A 15,694-nucleotide genomic window follows, 5' to 3' on the forward strand; every position below is an offset into this window, starting at 1 on the left:
TGGTTGAATAATCCTGACAGTGATGCCACTGTATGTTTGTATAGCAATGTGGGCTTTTCCAAGAGTCACTGTTTGCATTACTTCATGGAATCCCCACAAATCTCTACTGGGCAGATAAAGCAGATGGTTTAAATCTCCATTGAACAATAATGAAGTTAACTTTCCTACCTGGGATCACACATCTAGTTCTTAACATAAGAAGACTAGATCACTCTTTCTTCTGTGAGTTCCTTTAAAAATACCGGAATATAGGCGATTCTGGCCTGGGCACACCCCACCCAGGGCTTGTTGAGAAGCTGGAATTTTCTAGTGTGGTTATCCAACCTGACTCTTGCCCCAAGTTCACAACTCCGTGAACGTGCCTTGCAAACTTACCTGCACAGAGGTCTCCAGAGTGTAAGATGTAGCCTGTCCCCTACTGAATTCATCAACCTTCTGCTCCCTCCCAAGCCTCCTTCTTGGTGCTGAATTCATTACTTTAGAGAATGTTACCACCAAACTCCTGGTTGCCAAAGCCATATCTTAGGAATTCGTGTGTTTCTCTGTTGTAAGGCCACTATTCTCTGTCTTGGTCACAGCCTTCTAACCAGTCTCCCTACCACCATCCTTGCCCCCCCAGTACATTGCCCCCATCACATTCAGATTGGACTTTCAGAAACACAGTTCGGGTTCATTTTCTCCCTGAGAGCTATGTTTCTCCCTGAGCTATGTTAAATATTCTCCAGCCTCTCAAGTGTGTCCTCCTGTTCTTTTTGCCTCCAGGCTTTTATATAAGCTGCTCTCTTTCCCTACAGCCTTCTCTTCTTTCAAGTCTCAGCCTAGATGTCATGCCTTCTGGGAAGCCTTCCCTGACGGCGTCTGTGCTCGGGATCTCTTCGTCCTTGCCTTCTCTAGACTGTTTGCTAGAAGGGCAGGAGGCATGGAGTCCAGGCATCGAGTACCGAGTCTAGAACCTATTATGCAAACAAGAGATTTTGTATGAATGAACAAACAAGTATTTCCAGATTTCCACTGTTCTTTCCACTAGAATAGTTCCCTTCCAGTATGGTCAATATTGTCCTGCTGGTTTTAGTGTTAAAAACCCAAGATGTCTAGTATGTAAGTAATCTCTGAGCTGCCTGTGCTATATCATAGAAATGCAGTAAGTCACTTAACAGCGTGTTCTCTATTTTACTGTGGTTAAATCCGGTAGCTTTTAATTTTTTTTTTTTCAACGTTTATTTATTTTTGGGACAGAGAGAGACAGAGCATGAACAGGGGAGGGGCAGAGAGAGAGGGAGACACAGAATTGGAAACAGGCACCAGGCTCTGAGCCATCAGCCCAGAGCCTGATGCAGGGCTCGAACTCACGGACCGCGAGATCGTGACCTGGCTGAAGTCGGCCGCTTAACCGACTGCACCACCCAGGCGCCCCATAATCCGGTAGCTTTTAAAGGGAACTTAATAAATATCAGTAGCAGACATTTGTTGGGTAATATCTGTGTGCCAAACATTGTGCTAAGTGTTCTTTATCAATTTTTGCTTCTTTAAAATGGTTCTAGGGGCACCTGGGTGGCTCGGTCGGTTAAGCGTCCGACTTCAGCTCAGGTCATGATCTCACGGTCCGTGAGTTCGAGCCCCGCGTCGGGCTCTGTGCTGACAGCTCAGAGCCTGGAGTTTGTTTCAGATTCTGTGTCTCCCTCTCTCTCTGCCCCTCCCCTGTTCATGCTCTGTCTCTCTGCCTCAAAAATAAATAAATGTTAAAAAAAAAAAAATGGTTCTAAAGTTAGCAGAGTAGACAGAGTAGACAGAAACATGAAATGGTCTGTCCAGTATCACAGCAAATAAGTAGTACAATTGGATTTGGAACTCAGTACAAATCAGAGGGTTAAACCCGTTCAGCTTATGAAAATCCAAGAGATGTGCCTCTGTTTATTGTTAGGAGTTTCATAAGTATGTAAGTCTAGGACTTTCTTGTTTGAGCATAGGCTTTGAAGCCAATGTCCGTAGCTGTAAAATGAGAGAAACCCAGGGTTGTTTGTGGTGGGGATTAAATGAGATAATATATGTCAAATGATAGTTGGGAATTGGTGGTACATGGTAGTCACCTGGAAAATGATAGCTTCTCTTTTCCAAGTCTTCTACTACCTTACCTTGTTGAACTTCAGAACTTAAAGGAGAGATTGCTAAAAAGAGAAAGTTAGATTTTTAGGTCTAAGTAAGTTCTTAGAGAAAAACTGAATGGCTAAAAAAGTGTACTTTTGATTTAGACTTAGATTATATACACTTGCAGTTCATTCTGGCTCCGTTAATGATTATATTCCATACATTCTTCTGAGCCAAGTGTCTTTGGTCTTGTAGGGGCCTAGACAGGAAGCTTTTTTCAATACTAAAAAAATTCTACGGTGCCTGGGTGGCTCGTCGGTTAAGCGTCCTACTCTTGATTTTGGCTCAAGTCATGGTCTCACAGTTGTGAGATTGAGCCCCACATTGGGCTCCACGCAGAGTGTGGAGCCTGCTTGGCATTCCCTCTCTGTCTCTGTCTCTGTCTCTGTCTCTCTCTCTCTCTCTCTCTCTCTCTACCTGGGCCCCTGCCCTGCTCACATTCTCTCTCTTTCTCTCAAAATAAATAAATAACTATTAAAAAATAAAAATGTTGATTATATGTTTACCCACCATAAAGCTACATGAGATTATCTCAAGATGTCAAATTTATTTGCTTCTGACTCCGTTTCATTTCATGTCTTTGAATTTTAAAATAGTAAATTACTGCTTAAGAAAAGAAGTTTGGTAGATGAAATCTTTGAAAACATGAGTTCTGCAGTGGAAAAATAAGACCTTGTTGGGGAAAAACTTTTGAATCCGTATCTCTTATTTCAAATAAGATAAAATATTTTGTTATTATCACATCTCTTTCTGCTGTTATTATAAGAACTTTGGTTTTTAATGATTTACCCTTTGTTACACAAATATATAGTTCATGAAACAAGGGGAGAAATGTTTTGGAGGTCAATGACCATTTCTGTGAAGAGTCCTTTAGTAGTTTTTAGTAAGGTTACTAAAACCATGCTGTCATATTTGTAGATAACAATTTCATGTGGAGCAATAAATTACCAAAAAACCCACAAAATAACTGAGAAAAGTAGTAGATTGACACTTTTATATATACATAAAGTGGACAGTGGTAATAATGTAAGTTGGTATATTGTCCAGGAGTAGAGTGCCCGAGGTAGGCTCTGTTTTATGTAAGAATTAAGTATGCATTGATACACTTATTTAGCAGTGATTACATGCTGAAGGCAGTATCTCATTTGCTCCTCACAACAACCCTAACAGATAGTTGCTCTTATCTTTATTTTTCATATGAGGAAACTAACCTTCTGAAAGGTTAAATAACTCATCCAGTGTTAAGTGGTAGAATTGGAACTTGAGTGCAGGTGTTGAGAATTCAAATCCCCATTGCCTCTTATATGAAATGCTGAAGGAGAAATCACAAGTCAACATGGAAGAATTCTGAAATTCCGGTCGGGATTATTGGGTAGCACTTCGAAGGAAATTTACATTGGTTCTTTACAACATTACATATAACAAAATAAAATCCTGATGGACTAGAGAGTTAAATTTAAAAAACAAAGCAAACAAGATAAAGCTTTAGGAAAACTGGAGGGTAGAGTTGGGTATTTATCAAATCTGTAAAGCAGAGTGCCTTTCTGAAGTTTATAGTGATAGAAGAATTTACAAAATAAATGTATACACAACTACAGTAGATAAAATGTAATAAAAATTTTTGAATATTGATACCAAAATGCAAACTGGCAAAAATTAAGAAGCCAACACTGCCCAGTGCTGGCAAAGAAAACTTATGGTAAGATTAACCAGTGAAGGCCCTTGGGTAGAGGATGTGAAAGAAAAATGTTCATAAAAATGTCCATCCCTTTGCTGTAATTGTACTTCTGCAATCTATTGTATCGGAAAATCTAAGCTATGGAAAATGCTATTTCCATGAAAATATTTTTGTGGTGGTTTTCAAACCAAAAATAAGAAAAAGAAAAGAATGTCCAGTATGAAGATAGTGAATATTACTAGTTGAACCACTAGATGAAATGCTATGTGAAATGTATAAACATATAAATCTTTTTCTCTTTTTCATTTGTATTTTTACTGATGTTACAGCTGTAGAAATAAACTTGGTACCATAAAAGTCTGAAGTGAAGTATTATACATTAAAATTTTAATCATGATTACTTGAACTGTAGGATTAAAGCTGTTTACTTGGCCCTGTCTTCCCAGTTCTGATATTTTATTTACAAACTCCAACTAAAAAGGACTTATGCTTTGGTCCATAGGATGGATTTCCAGATTTCCAGGATTCTGTGCAGACACTCTTCCAGCAGGCTAAAGCTAAGAGTGAAGAACTTGCTGCTCTTAGTTCACAGGTAACGTAAAACCACCAGTTAACATTTCCTAATAATGTCTGTCGATGAACAACAAATGGCTGCTTCGGCTAGCTTCAGTTGTAAGCATCCAGGGATTGGATTTCTTTCTGGTGGTTTTTTAAATGTCATCTGATCCACAGCTGTATCAACAAGATAGCAACAACAATGTAGTTTGATTTGGTTATGAGCAGAATTTGATAGAGTGATATTTATTCTTTGTAGTTTTGTAGGAAGAAAGACAGATTCTCTACCTAAGAAAACTCAATTTGGTACCAGGAAAACAGCCATGTTGACTATGGCTGTGTGTAATACAACTCTGAGATAAACTAGAACTCGTTCTCAACACAACATCAATTGCCATGGTAGCTATTGTTAAATCATTTCAATTCGTGTATGGTAAAAAAAAAATCCTTAAATTAATGTGTAGCTTCAGGTGCTTTTGCTATTGAGTTATTTTATTGTTGTATGTGAAAATTAACATTTAATTTAAATCTAATTTAACATTTCTAAAAGGTGTTAAAAGGTCTAATTTAACCTTTTAGAAAACACCGGAAGTTTTATTCCTGTTGATCTTCTGCCTAGTGACTGCTTTGGGTCAAATTCAGTAGTGCCAAGTCTTGTTTTTGTCTTGTTCAGAGGATGAAAACTCCATTTCCTCCTTAGAAATCTTACTGAAGTTTTATCAATTAATAAGCTCGAGTGAATCGACATTACTGTTCCTTTTGATCTGGTTTATGTGCATTCAGAAAAATAGCATAAGCTTTTATCCCAGTCTCTGAATTAATATTTTTCACCTGTTGATTTTTACTCCTGTGAATCAGGATTTTTTGTAACTAATTTTATATAGGAGCTTCCTTGTGCTACTGTTTTATATGGAATGATAGTGATTCCTGTCTGCATTTTGATTATTACCTGCTTAGCAAAATACAAAAATACAGTGCTTTCAGTGTCACATGTAAGTAACTTAAAGCAATACATAAAGAAGAAACTTACAAAACACACACAGAGATAATTTGTATGTCAGCCAACTTAATTGTGATTTTAAAGCATGTCTTTTTTACGATTGGTTGGGAAATACCACAGTCTCATTCCACGAGCAAGGTGAAGATTCTTGTTGGCACTCATGTTTTTCCTGCATAATTTGCATTGTTTGATTTTGGTGGGAGATGTATTTGTCTTGTTCTTCTAGACAGCCATTTTACACCTTTTCTCCCCCAAACATACTGTCATCATATCAGAGCATGTGTAGTGCCAGATCCTAAAATAAAAAATGCCAAGATGTCACCCTGTGTGTTAGAAGCAGATTATAGCAGATGTTGCTGTTGCTCTGAGGTTCCTTTTTTAAAAAAATATTTTAAAGGACTCAGTACTTTGGGAAACAAAGCTAAGGTTATTTTGCCTTTGAGCTGAAGTGGAATTCTCTTTCAAGAATGAGCAGGAAGGTTTTTTTCTTTTGCACAAAATCCAACATTTTATGTTTTAACATGATGATATAGACATCTAAGCATATTTATGGAATGTGTATACCACATGATGTGCGAACTAATTTAATGAATACTAAATATATTTGCTGGAGTCTGAAATTGGCATCTTTAAACCATTAAAATCATGTAGAATGTTTTAGTTACTGATTTTATTTTTGCTTTACTTACTAGCAGCCTGAAAAGGTGATGGCAAAGCAGATCGAGTTCCTTTGCGCCCCAGCTGGCTGTGAGAGACTGCAGCATGCTGAGAGAAGACTGTCCGTGGGGCTGTACAGGCAGACGTCGGAAGAGCACAGCCCTAACGGCCTGGCTGCTGACAGCTCTGACGGACAAGGTACCTCTCGAGAGTGGCCTATGCTTCTAGCGCAGTTGCTAGGTGCACGTCAGAGAGAAACAAAAGTTTGCCTAGTTTTAAATCTTAATATTTTAGAGAGACTGTTTTATACATTCTGTGTAAAAATTAATTGGTAAATTGTCTCTTTTTTAAAAAGAAGGAATTCATCCTACAAATGTAACTCGTAATTATTTTGGGGTTTTTTTTTGTTTGTATGTTTGGTTTTTACTTTATTATCCCTAAACAGTAGCCGACACATGGATTTGCCATGTATTTTGTAAAGGGTGAGTGGGAATGGGAAATGTAAACATTACAGATCATTTCCCCCCAGGAAACTGATTCCATGGGAGACGTTTGTCATTTTTTAAAAGACCACAACTTCATACTTTTTTAGACTTCAAAAACAGATTTATCTATGAAATTTATAACATTTGGTTTCTAAGGGAATATGGTTAACTGCTTCTAAAGTACTGTGACGAGAGTTGAGATTTGTAGAGATAGTATACAAATAGAGAGACTTGAAGAAATTTTGTATTCTCTCAGGCTTTAGATTGGCCCACAGTCCCTATGAAAATATTTTGTGTGGTATGTTGGAGATTGTTCTCTTAGACACTTAGGTTTAGAAAGCTATGATTCATGAGTATTTTTATCATTTTAAAAATTATTTTCATTTTTTTGTATTCACACATGAAGAAAATCTCAAGTCATTGTCATTTACTCATAGTATTTCCTGGGTGCTGCCAGGCATCCTTCTGGGCACTGAAGATGCATCGGTGAAGTTAAGTCCCTGCTGGCTTGGAGCTTATGCTGCAGTGGAGGAAGATAATAACTAGTTTCAAATAGTGATATGTGTCTGAAGAAAAACAATAATTTTTGTAGAACCGTCTTTTTTGTTTTGTTTACATATTATTACAGTTTTCTAGAGAGTGGTTACTACTGTCAAAATACTAGATTTCTTTCTAAGTAACAGTACCATGTTTTTTTGTTTTGTTTTGTTTTGTTTTTTGGAGAGAGAGAGGGCGCAAGTGAGCGAGGGGGCAGAAAGAGAATCCCAGGAAGGGCAGAGAAAGAAAGAGAAGTGGGCTTCACCCAAAGAGGGGCTTGAACTCAGAACTGTGAGATCATGACCAGAGCCAAAGTCAGATGCTTAACAGCTGAGCCACCCAGGTGCCCCAGTAACAATACCATCTTAATAAGCATTCGCCAAATGTAGAGTAAAATATGTCAGCTGATTTCAGAGTACTGGAGGAGAAGAACATTCTTCCTTTTTAAAATATTATGGAAACTTTATAGTTGAGGTCTTGTTTAACTTCTCTAAGTCATCCTTGACAGTTAAGACTCAAAAGGGTTAATTTTGCAAAAGCAAAATTAATGAAAGATTTGGTGACTCTTAATTTGTGAAACCAGGACAGTGCACTGTGGGGTAGCAGTCAGCTCTGTGTGATGGATTTAGGATTATGACAGAGAATAGGATTTGGTGCATTAAGCGTTATTACCATATCTGTGCTAATTCTGTCTTCATGGATTTACCATAGACTTTGTTGTTAACAGGAAGTTGCTTGAAGCCTTCTCTGTCTCTAGTGTTATTATATAGTGAATGACATGTCTTGGTAAATAAAATGGTTGCACTGCTAAGAAAATGCCTTACTCGGGGGATGTATTACATGCTAAAGCTGGAGTGCTTACTGGAAATCCCAGTCTTTTGTTTAGTTCATGTTTCAGTCTTAATGTCCTGGCAGATTCATAAACCTTGGAACTAGCATGAATTGCCATTTCCCTCTTAAGTTATCATTTAAGATATTTCTCTAACTCTTATTCAAATTGTTCAGTGCCTGTTGGCCTTCCTTACTTCTTTCCTAAGGAGTGTTCAGGCAATTTGTGAAAACTTATTTTTAAGAAAAACCACAAAGTGTTTTTAGTATTGTTCATGTTGCTTTTTTCCCCCTTTTCATTAGGAGAAAGACCTTTGAATCTCCGAATGCCTAATTTACAGAACAGACAACCCCATCATTTTGTGGTGGATGGAGAGCTGAGTAGACTTTATCCCAGTGAGGCAAAGTCCCAGTCAGGTAAGAATATGGGATATTATTAGAGTAACACTGGAATAAAATATCTTTAAATTCTGTTTTCCTGCCCTCCACTGTCATTCCCTACTCCCCCCCCCCCACCCCGTGTCCACCCCCCACCCGCCAAAAAAAAAAAAAAAAAAAAGTAATTTACTAACAATGTTACTAGTCAGTTTTTCTCCTTTTGGAAATAATAGATTGCTCGAATAATAGCAAGTCTTTTGTTTGTTTGTATAAAGTAGGCTTGAATTCATGACCCTGGGATGCTTGACCCCGAGTTAGGGTCTTAACTGGCTGAGCCACTCAGGTGCCCCATTAGCCAATCTTTTTTAGAAAATGGTATTCCAAAGAATTGACAGAAGCTTATGAAGGTTGATACTATTTTGATTAGCTATTACACTAATGGTTACTTTTATACAAGATTTAAAACCAAATAATACATGGCTGATTTATGTAATTACCTTTTTCCAGCCTTTCATAATGTGAAATTGAGGGATTACATGTTTCTTTTCATACTAAGAAAACCCTGTACACCAAGTCTAAACTTTTCTTACAGATGCATTTTGGGGGTGATATTTATATTTTCGAAGTAAACGGAACTCCATAAAGGAAAAGTTATTCCTTATTACTGTTAGATGTTTACCTATTTTCACCCAAGAAAAAGTGAGTTAGACACAGTATTAGAGAACAACACCATTTGAAAATATGTAGTATCGCTCAGCCTTTGAGTTAAAGTAACTTCACTTGAAGTCCATTGCTTCATCTGTAAAACAAGTATCATTTCTACCGCATGGAGTTAATGAGTGTTCTACAGGTAGCATATATATAGAATTGTCTGGTTGATAGCATATATATATAGAATTGCCTGGCTGATAGGAATTCAGTAAATGGTAGCTACTGTTTTTATACTCTTGCTAAATTTAAAATCTACTTTTTCATAGAGAGAGTAAATTCATAAATTGAACTAATTTCGGATCAGCTATTCGTATTGGTTACATTTCTAGAATCCTTTTCAAAGTGTGTGCATATATATTTGTCTTTTAGTGCTAGTGCTTCCTATCAATGCTCTATGCTGTTATTCTCTGGTGTTTTTGTGAGGTTGAAATAACTGCACACACCTGACTCCAGGAAATGGTTCCTTATGAAAGTAGTCTTCGTTCTTCTATCATGTGTCATGGCTGGAGATACTTTTAAAGATAGTTCTATGTTGAAATGTGGAAGATTTTTTTGTCTCTTTTTTTCATTGATAGTGATTAAATATTTTAGCCAGTAACTTTGTATACGTGTGACCCATTTTATTTCGCATATATTTTTTTATCATGTTGAACCAAATGTTTAATAAAAATATGGTCTATTTGTTAAATGCTTTTTTGTGCCTTTCATCATTTAACTCTCATGCCGCACTATATAGATACTATCCCCATATTACAGATGAAGAAAGATACTAAGGCTTAGAGAGGTGTGTACGTTGCTTGGAGATGTACACAGCTAGTAATTGGCAGAGATGGAATTTAAATCCAGAATCGAAGCTCTTAATCACAAACTCTATAAACATAAAATGTTTTTATGGAATTGCTGAATTATGAATAGTTGATACTGTTTGCTGTGGATTTTGGGGATTTGTTTCATATGTTTGAATTTGTTTTTTGTGATCCATTGATTTAAAGTATCAACACACCCTGTTTCCATTTTTATGCAGAGAGTCTTGGGATTTTAAAAGACTACCCTCACTCAGCTTTTACTTTAGAAAAGAAAGTCATCAAAACAGAGCCTGAAGATTCAAGATAGCTGTGATTCTCCCACTGTTCTCTGGAAATGGCATTCAGTTTAAGGATAATGCTCCATCATAGAAATAAGCCTTAATAACCAACGTTGCCTCATTCAGCTCAAACAGATTTCATAGCCAAAGCATAAGGATTGATACAGTAGTCTGTGGAAACCAGGAAGACAAAACAACAGCCACAAAAGAGAAAATTGAGAGAATGTTGCAATCTGTAACAGAAATATTGATCCATTCACATTCCTGTGTAAGTCATTTTACGTGGAAAAGCTTACAAATTAATATTGTAAGCATTCATTATTTAAGAATGTACAATGTATTTGTGTAATTTATAGAAGTAAAAGCTAGATGTGGAGACCTGTTTGGTCCAATAGATGTGGATACAGTTTATTTTACTTGAAATTTCACTGTCTACTTTTAAGTGTATTTAGCATAGATATTATTATTTGTTAGAGTTTAGATCTTTGCAGTCGTAAAGAAAGTTTAAGTGATGTAGTTATTGGCAAGGTTGCAATGACTTTGGAAAAATGGAAAGCAAATGGCTTAATTTAAACCAAGAAAAATATTGTGTATTTAATATTTGATAAAACTGATTTTAATAGAAAATGTGTCTTTTTTAGTAGTAAAATGTCACTTTTGCTGGCTTAATCAGGCACATTTATGCAATTAATAAATACTAAAGTAAGTTTAAAAATGGGCACTAGAGTAGCAAATCTCTTACTTAGTCGACTCAGATTGCATTATATCATTATATCGTAACAAAAATAGGAAGCTATTACTTGGACAGAGTATTTGAAACAAGTGAACTGATGTGTAAAAGCCTTGACTTAAACATTGTTATTTAAGAATGTGTTGAATAGATTAAGGCATAATAAGTTAACCTCAAATGTGAGAAGGATGGTGACTAGTAAAAAGGCTATAATATATAGTATTATAGAGTAAGAACCATTTTATATCCAGAAATTCTTCTTTATGTCCTAGATAGAGTCTGAGAAAGTAGGTGGCTCTCCCTGGGGAATGTCTCACCACCCAGACCGTAACAAGTGTGGACAATCACTACATCCACATTTGCAGGCATAATTCTGTGGACATTTAGTTGACACCTGTATTTGTTATTTATTTTACAATTTTGTGGACCTTTCATATTTGTGTCTGCAGTTTTTTTCTTAAAATTCATTTTAGCTTGAAAGTATGTTTTAATTTCTTCCCCCTAATTAGTGGGCTGTGTGCATATTTATGGGGGTGTGCTTAAATGTTAATAATGTACTTGCATACTTAGGAGAATTTCACATTGGAATCCATAGTTTAAAAAAACCAAATACTATTTCTACCAATTTACATTTTTTCTTTTGGTTTAAAAGAAGACACTTGACCGCTTTACCTACTTCCTCCAGATTCATCTAAACCCAGATATTGCTGACAACAGCATACTGAGTTGAATATGTGGGTTTTTTTTGTTTTTAATTCTGCTCTAGGTCATAATTGTGTACAAAATACTCAGTTGTACTCTGTTATACTAAAATTCATCAGCCAAATGTTGGATGAAATGTCGGGACTGTAGTCTCTGATCACTGTCACATATATAATTGCTTTTTCATTTTGATATGTAGAATAGCTTTACAGTAGAAACACCAGTAAACAACTTTTATACTATTGAAAGGCTCTTTCCCCTACCTGAATGTTTTAATTGTACCATAGTGTTTAGCCCACTGAAGAAGCTTTTTATGGACCTTGCAACTTCGTTGCTAGCGTGAGGTTGATTATTGTGGTGGTATTGTTCACTGTGTAGAAATAGTAGGAGTATGATTTAAATAGATTGTTCAGTTTTTAATATTAGCCATAGAACTGGTTAGTATCTCAGTAGTTTCATGAAACGTTTCCTGTATTCTAATCTATTTTGAGAAATTTTGTGGGTTTTTTTTAATTGTGTCTTACAGTTCAAGTTTGTAGATTTTAATAAGCAACAATTTTTAAAGATGCGGTAATCTTCCAACTAATATTTATCCATCTTTCGTGGCCCCACAAACTGCATCTTTAAATCCATAAATAAGTTTCCGTAAGTATCATACTTTCCTGGTCTTTCAAGCTTAGTGATAAGGGGGAAGCACAAGAAAAATTTCAGTAGAATACAGTTTTTATTTTGTAAACACTAATGTATTAAATTTGCTATACATTGAAGCAAATAATATATATTTTTATTTGAATTGTATATATGAATTGGATGTTATAATTAGTTGATTTTTTTCATTGTGTTGGAGGTATTTTCACTGAACAAGGTCAATTGGTTACCTCAGTATTACAGCCAATATAGTCCAAGGGACCATTTCTCCCCAAGTCTGTGTTGTACTTTATTATGTGAAGTCTGCGTTTCTGTGACTCTTAAATCTGTTGGTGAGGTGGGACGAGTGCACTTGCTTCCTGTGGCAATAAAGATTTTCTGTGCCTCACACATTTATGTGTATAGAACTTTCTGCATACCACTTTTCACAGTAGGTATTAGTAGCCTTCTCTGCCTCCCCTCTGTGATTTTTTGGGCTGGACTTGGGTGTTAGGAGCCAGGGCCAGGACTTCTCTCTTTAAGTCAAAACTAAATATCATTGTCTGCCTTCATTTCTAGAAACTAAATATTATTGTCTGCCTTCATTTCTAGAAAGTTACTTGGCAAACAGGTACTTAATTTGACTCTGTCGGGGATGGCGTTTGGTTTATATTGTTCTCACTTAAGAGAAGTTTACAAAGACATTGTAAAAACTATCCACCATATCTAACCAACAATAAATTAAAGGAGGAACATTAGGATTTAACATTTATGATACACTAATATTTATAAAGTGTTAATGTGATTTGGCCTCAGTGTTACAGCTAATTACATGATATTGAGCCAAACTGTGGTAGAGTATTAGCAAAAGCTTTGCAGTGAAGTTTTAATTGATGAGTTTGGTGGGTTAATAAAGAGCTTCATTGTGTCCCAACACTGTGCTAGATGGTAGGATGAGGGTGGAGGCCACAGAGGAAACCTAAGACATGATCCTTGCCCTTTGTGAATCCAATACCTAGTTGAATTGGAACTAATACCACTCAGATAAAAATACAGATTTTCATGCGTTACAGACTTGGGATGAATAAGGAGCTGACATTTATGTGTATTCTGTGTTTAGTAGGCATTATGGGAGTAGGCACTGCACAGGTGAAAGAAAGCATATTTAGTGATTGAGATGCAGAAGAGATCAGCCACGACTAGAATAGTTAACAGAAGGCCATGAGATGTGATGAAAAGCCATAGCGGTTGCGCATTTCTCTTTGAGGCCACTTAAAAAAAAAATTATTAGGTTGTTTTTTTTTTTTTTTTTTTAAGTTGAATGCCAGTTACATCTGCTTGCCAGGATAGTAATTCTTTTGACCGGCCCACTGAACCTGTCAAAAGGCAGGGGGAAATTGTGTTTTTTCTTGTCCTTAATTAGCAAAACCACTTGTAAAAGCTTTAGGACGCGGTGATTATGAGGCTACTAGCTCCTAGTGTACCTTTACAATTATAGTTGGCGGCATTTAAGACTTAAAACCTAAATAAGCATGCAAGGAATTTTCTCACATACTTGGCTGCTCAAATGTTAAAAAGTATTATTGACACGATACCTCTTTTACTTGTATGCTTGTAACTTCACTTATTGCACTGAGACTTAAAAAGAAAATCAACGTATTAACCTACTGAAATTGAGGAGGTATGTCTCTTATAGGAAATGAATTCAGTTAAGTAAACAGCTAAAGTTAGAGTTGAGTAAATGTTTTGTGTTTGTAACAGCTTAAAGCATATAACCAAATATGGTAGCTGCTATTTAACTAAAAACCACCTTATGGTCCAGCTGTGTGCCTGGGTGTTGTTTCAGGGAATCCAGGCTTATTTATTTATTATTATCCGTGGGTGTCCTCATAAATGAGATTCTCAAGTGGGCCTCCAAAATTAATAAAAGAATGAGCCAATGTTCAGAAATTTATTTTTATTGTAAACCCGTTTAATCTTAAAAAAAAAACCCTACTGTTAACTATTTCCTTACTGACTCTGTAAGATGATTCTTATTTTACATAGAAGTGACCAAAAGCTAAATGCGAGGGCCAGAGTTTTTCTTACTTTTTGAGTATGCACTGGTTAAAGCTTTAAAACCTCTTCTCTGACTTCCATTTCTACCGACCTTTGAAAAAAATTTTTTAATTACCTTGAAGGTCTTTTTATTTTTTGTATGTGTGCAGAAAAAGCTAATCGGAAATTTAGTTTTTAAGTTCCAACTTGCAAGTCTTTATCAGTGGAGAAAATTTTAACAATCACTTTTAAGGGAACAATGAATAATGACTGGTTCTGCTTACAGAATTGGTTAACTAAGCTTCTTTCTTTCTTTATTCTTTCATATCCTTCCTGTCTTTTAAAGGCCATGAAACTTCTAAGTATTAAAACATCTTATTGAATTCTGGGTCTCCTGGTTGTGTCTGTTTGGTCACAGTTTCCAAGGTTATTCTTCTGACAGCTAAATACCTATTTTCAAAGTTTAGTTCATCTTTAGCTAAAGGAGATTTTTCTGACATTTTCGTAGCGATTGGATAAAACTCTCAAACAAGAACCTCGAAAATGAATCACATAAAATACTAATCTTAGGTTTTTTTCAACATACATACGAAATGTGTATTTACGTCCTCTTTCTATTTTATTCTTATTGACCGATTCCAGACACTTTAGAGAGAAGTTTCCTCTTAACTTTTTTATTTTATTATACAACTGCTGTCTACTTAAGTTTTCCAGTGGAACTTCTCCAAAACAACTGACTTCTTCACAAACTCAGAGAAATAAAGTTAATTGAATATTGCCACCAAACATGTTGCAGATGCAGGTTACATAAACAGAACAGTTGTTCAAGGTAAGAGGGTAGTGCCACACAAATGTTAACACCAGCCCGAGAATTTTTCTCACCAACTCAGGAAGGATGGCCAATTTTGTGAATGTCCTGGCAGTGCAAACAGTTTGGTAAACAGCCCAGTTTTGCTGTGGGTGAGCACCAGTGACAGGGTAAGTTAGATTGTGCTTCATATTTACACATTCTGAAACTCTATGAGTCATCTTTGCATTAGAAGTTTGCACCTCATAAATTTATGTTTAAAGCGCCATGTTCAACACCCACATACAATCCTAAGCAAGCAAGGCCATTCTCTTACGACTGTCACAGATACCCTCTGCTGACAGGTCACTTAGGCTCAAGTATGTGGGAAGATATTGAAGTAGTGCATACGTAGGTGGGATCTTACCGGTAACTGGCTTAGCAGAAGCATTTTCTAATTTTCTGAGACGACCTACCATCGTCAACCGTGAACTGTTAAACCAGACACTCGTGGTCTAGCCCCATACCCTATTTATTACCCTTCACACAAGACAGTGATTTCTCTGGTAGCATCTTCTTCTACTGTAGGCCCTCCAGAAGTCACATCATTTTACTTAGTTGTTGTTGTTTTTTTTTTTTTAAAGCACACACTTTCCACCCTCAGATTCCCAACAGCATAAGGTAAGGATCTTTTCCATCAGCAGTTAAAATGAACTGGGTCATCCTTTTCCTTTCTGAATTCAGCCAGTGAAC

The 15,694-nt window shown here is 36.3% G+C and overlaps 1 protein-coding gene across 3 annotated transcripts in view; it reads left to right on the plus strand.

Moving 5' to 3' along the window:
* The window catches only part of NAB1 (NGFI-A binding protein 1), a 43,078-nt gene extending 30,548 nt beyond the window's left edge, over nucleotides 1–12,530 (plus strand). For 2 of the 3 annotated variants that reach the window (XM_053215439.1, XM_053215438.1), the window contains exons 5-8: nucleotides 4,326–4,415; nucleotides 6,071–6,233; nucleotides 8,189–8,302; nucleotides 9,999–12,530. In XM_053215439.1, the coding sequence (XP_053071414.1) occupies nucleotides 4,326–4,415; nucleotides 6,071–6,233; nucleotides 8,189–8,302; nucleotides 9,999–10,087 (456 nt within the window). In that variant the 3' untranslated portion in view covers nucleotides 10,088–12,530. The remainder of the gene's footprint in view (nucleotides 1–4,325; nucleotides 4,416–6,070; nucleotides 6,234–8,188; nucleotides 8,303–9,998) is intronic. The other variant, XM_053215440.1, reaches the window with a different exon arrangement.
* Nucleotides 12,531–15,694: the final 3,164 nt, after the last annotated feature.

This window comes from Acinonyx jubatus, chromosome C1 (genome assembly GCF_027475565.1).
Source record: "Acinonyx jubatus isolate Ajub_Pintada_27869175 chromosome C1, VMU_Ajub_asm_v1.0, whole genome shotgun sequence".
Lineage (NCBI taxonomy): Eukaryota > Metazoa > Chordata > Mammalia > Carnivora > Felidae > Acinonyx > Acinonyx jubatus.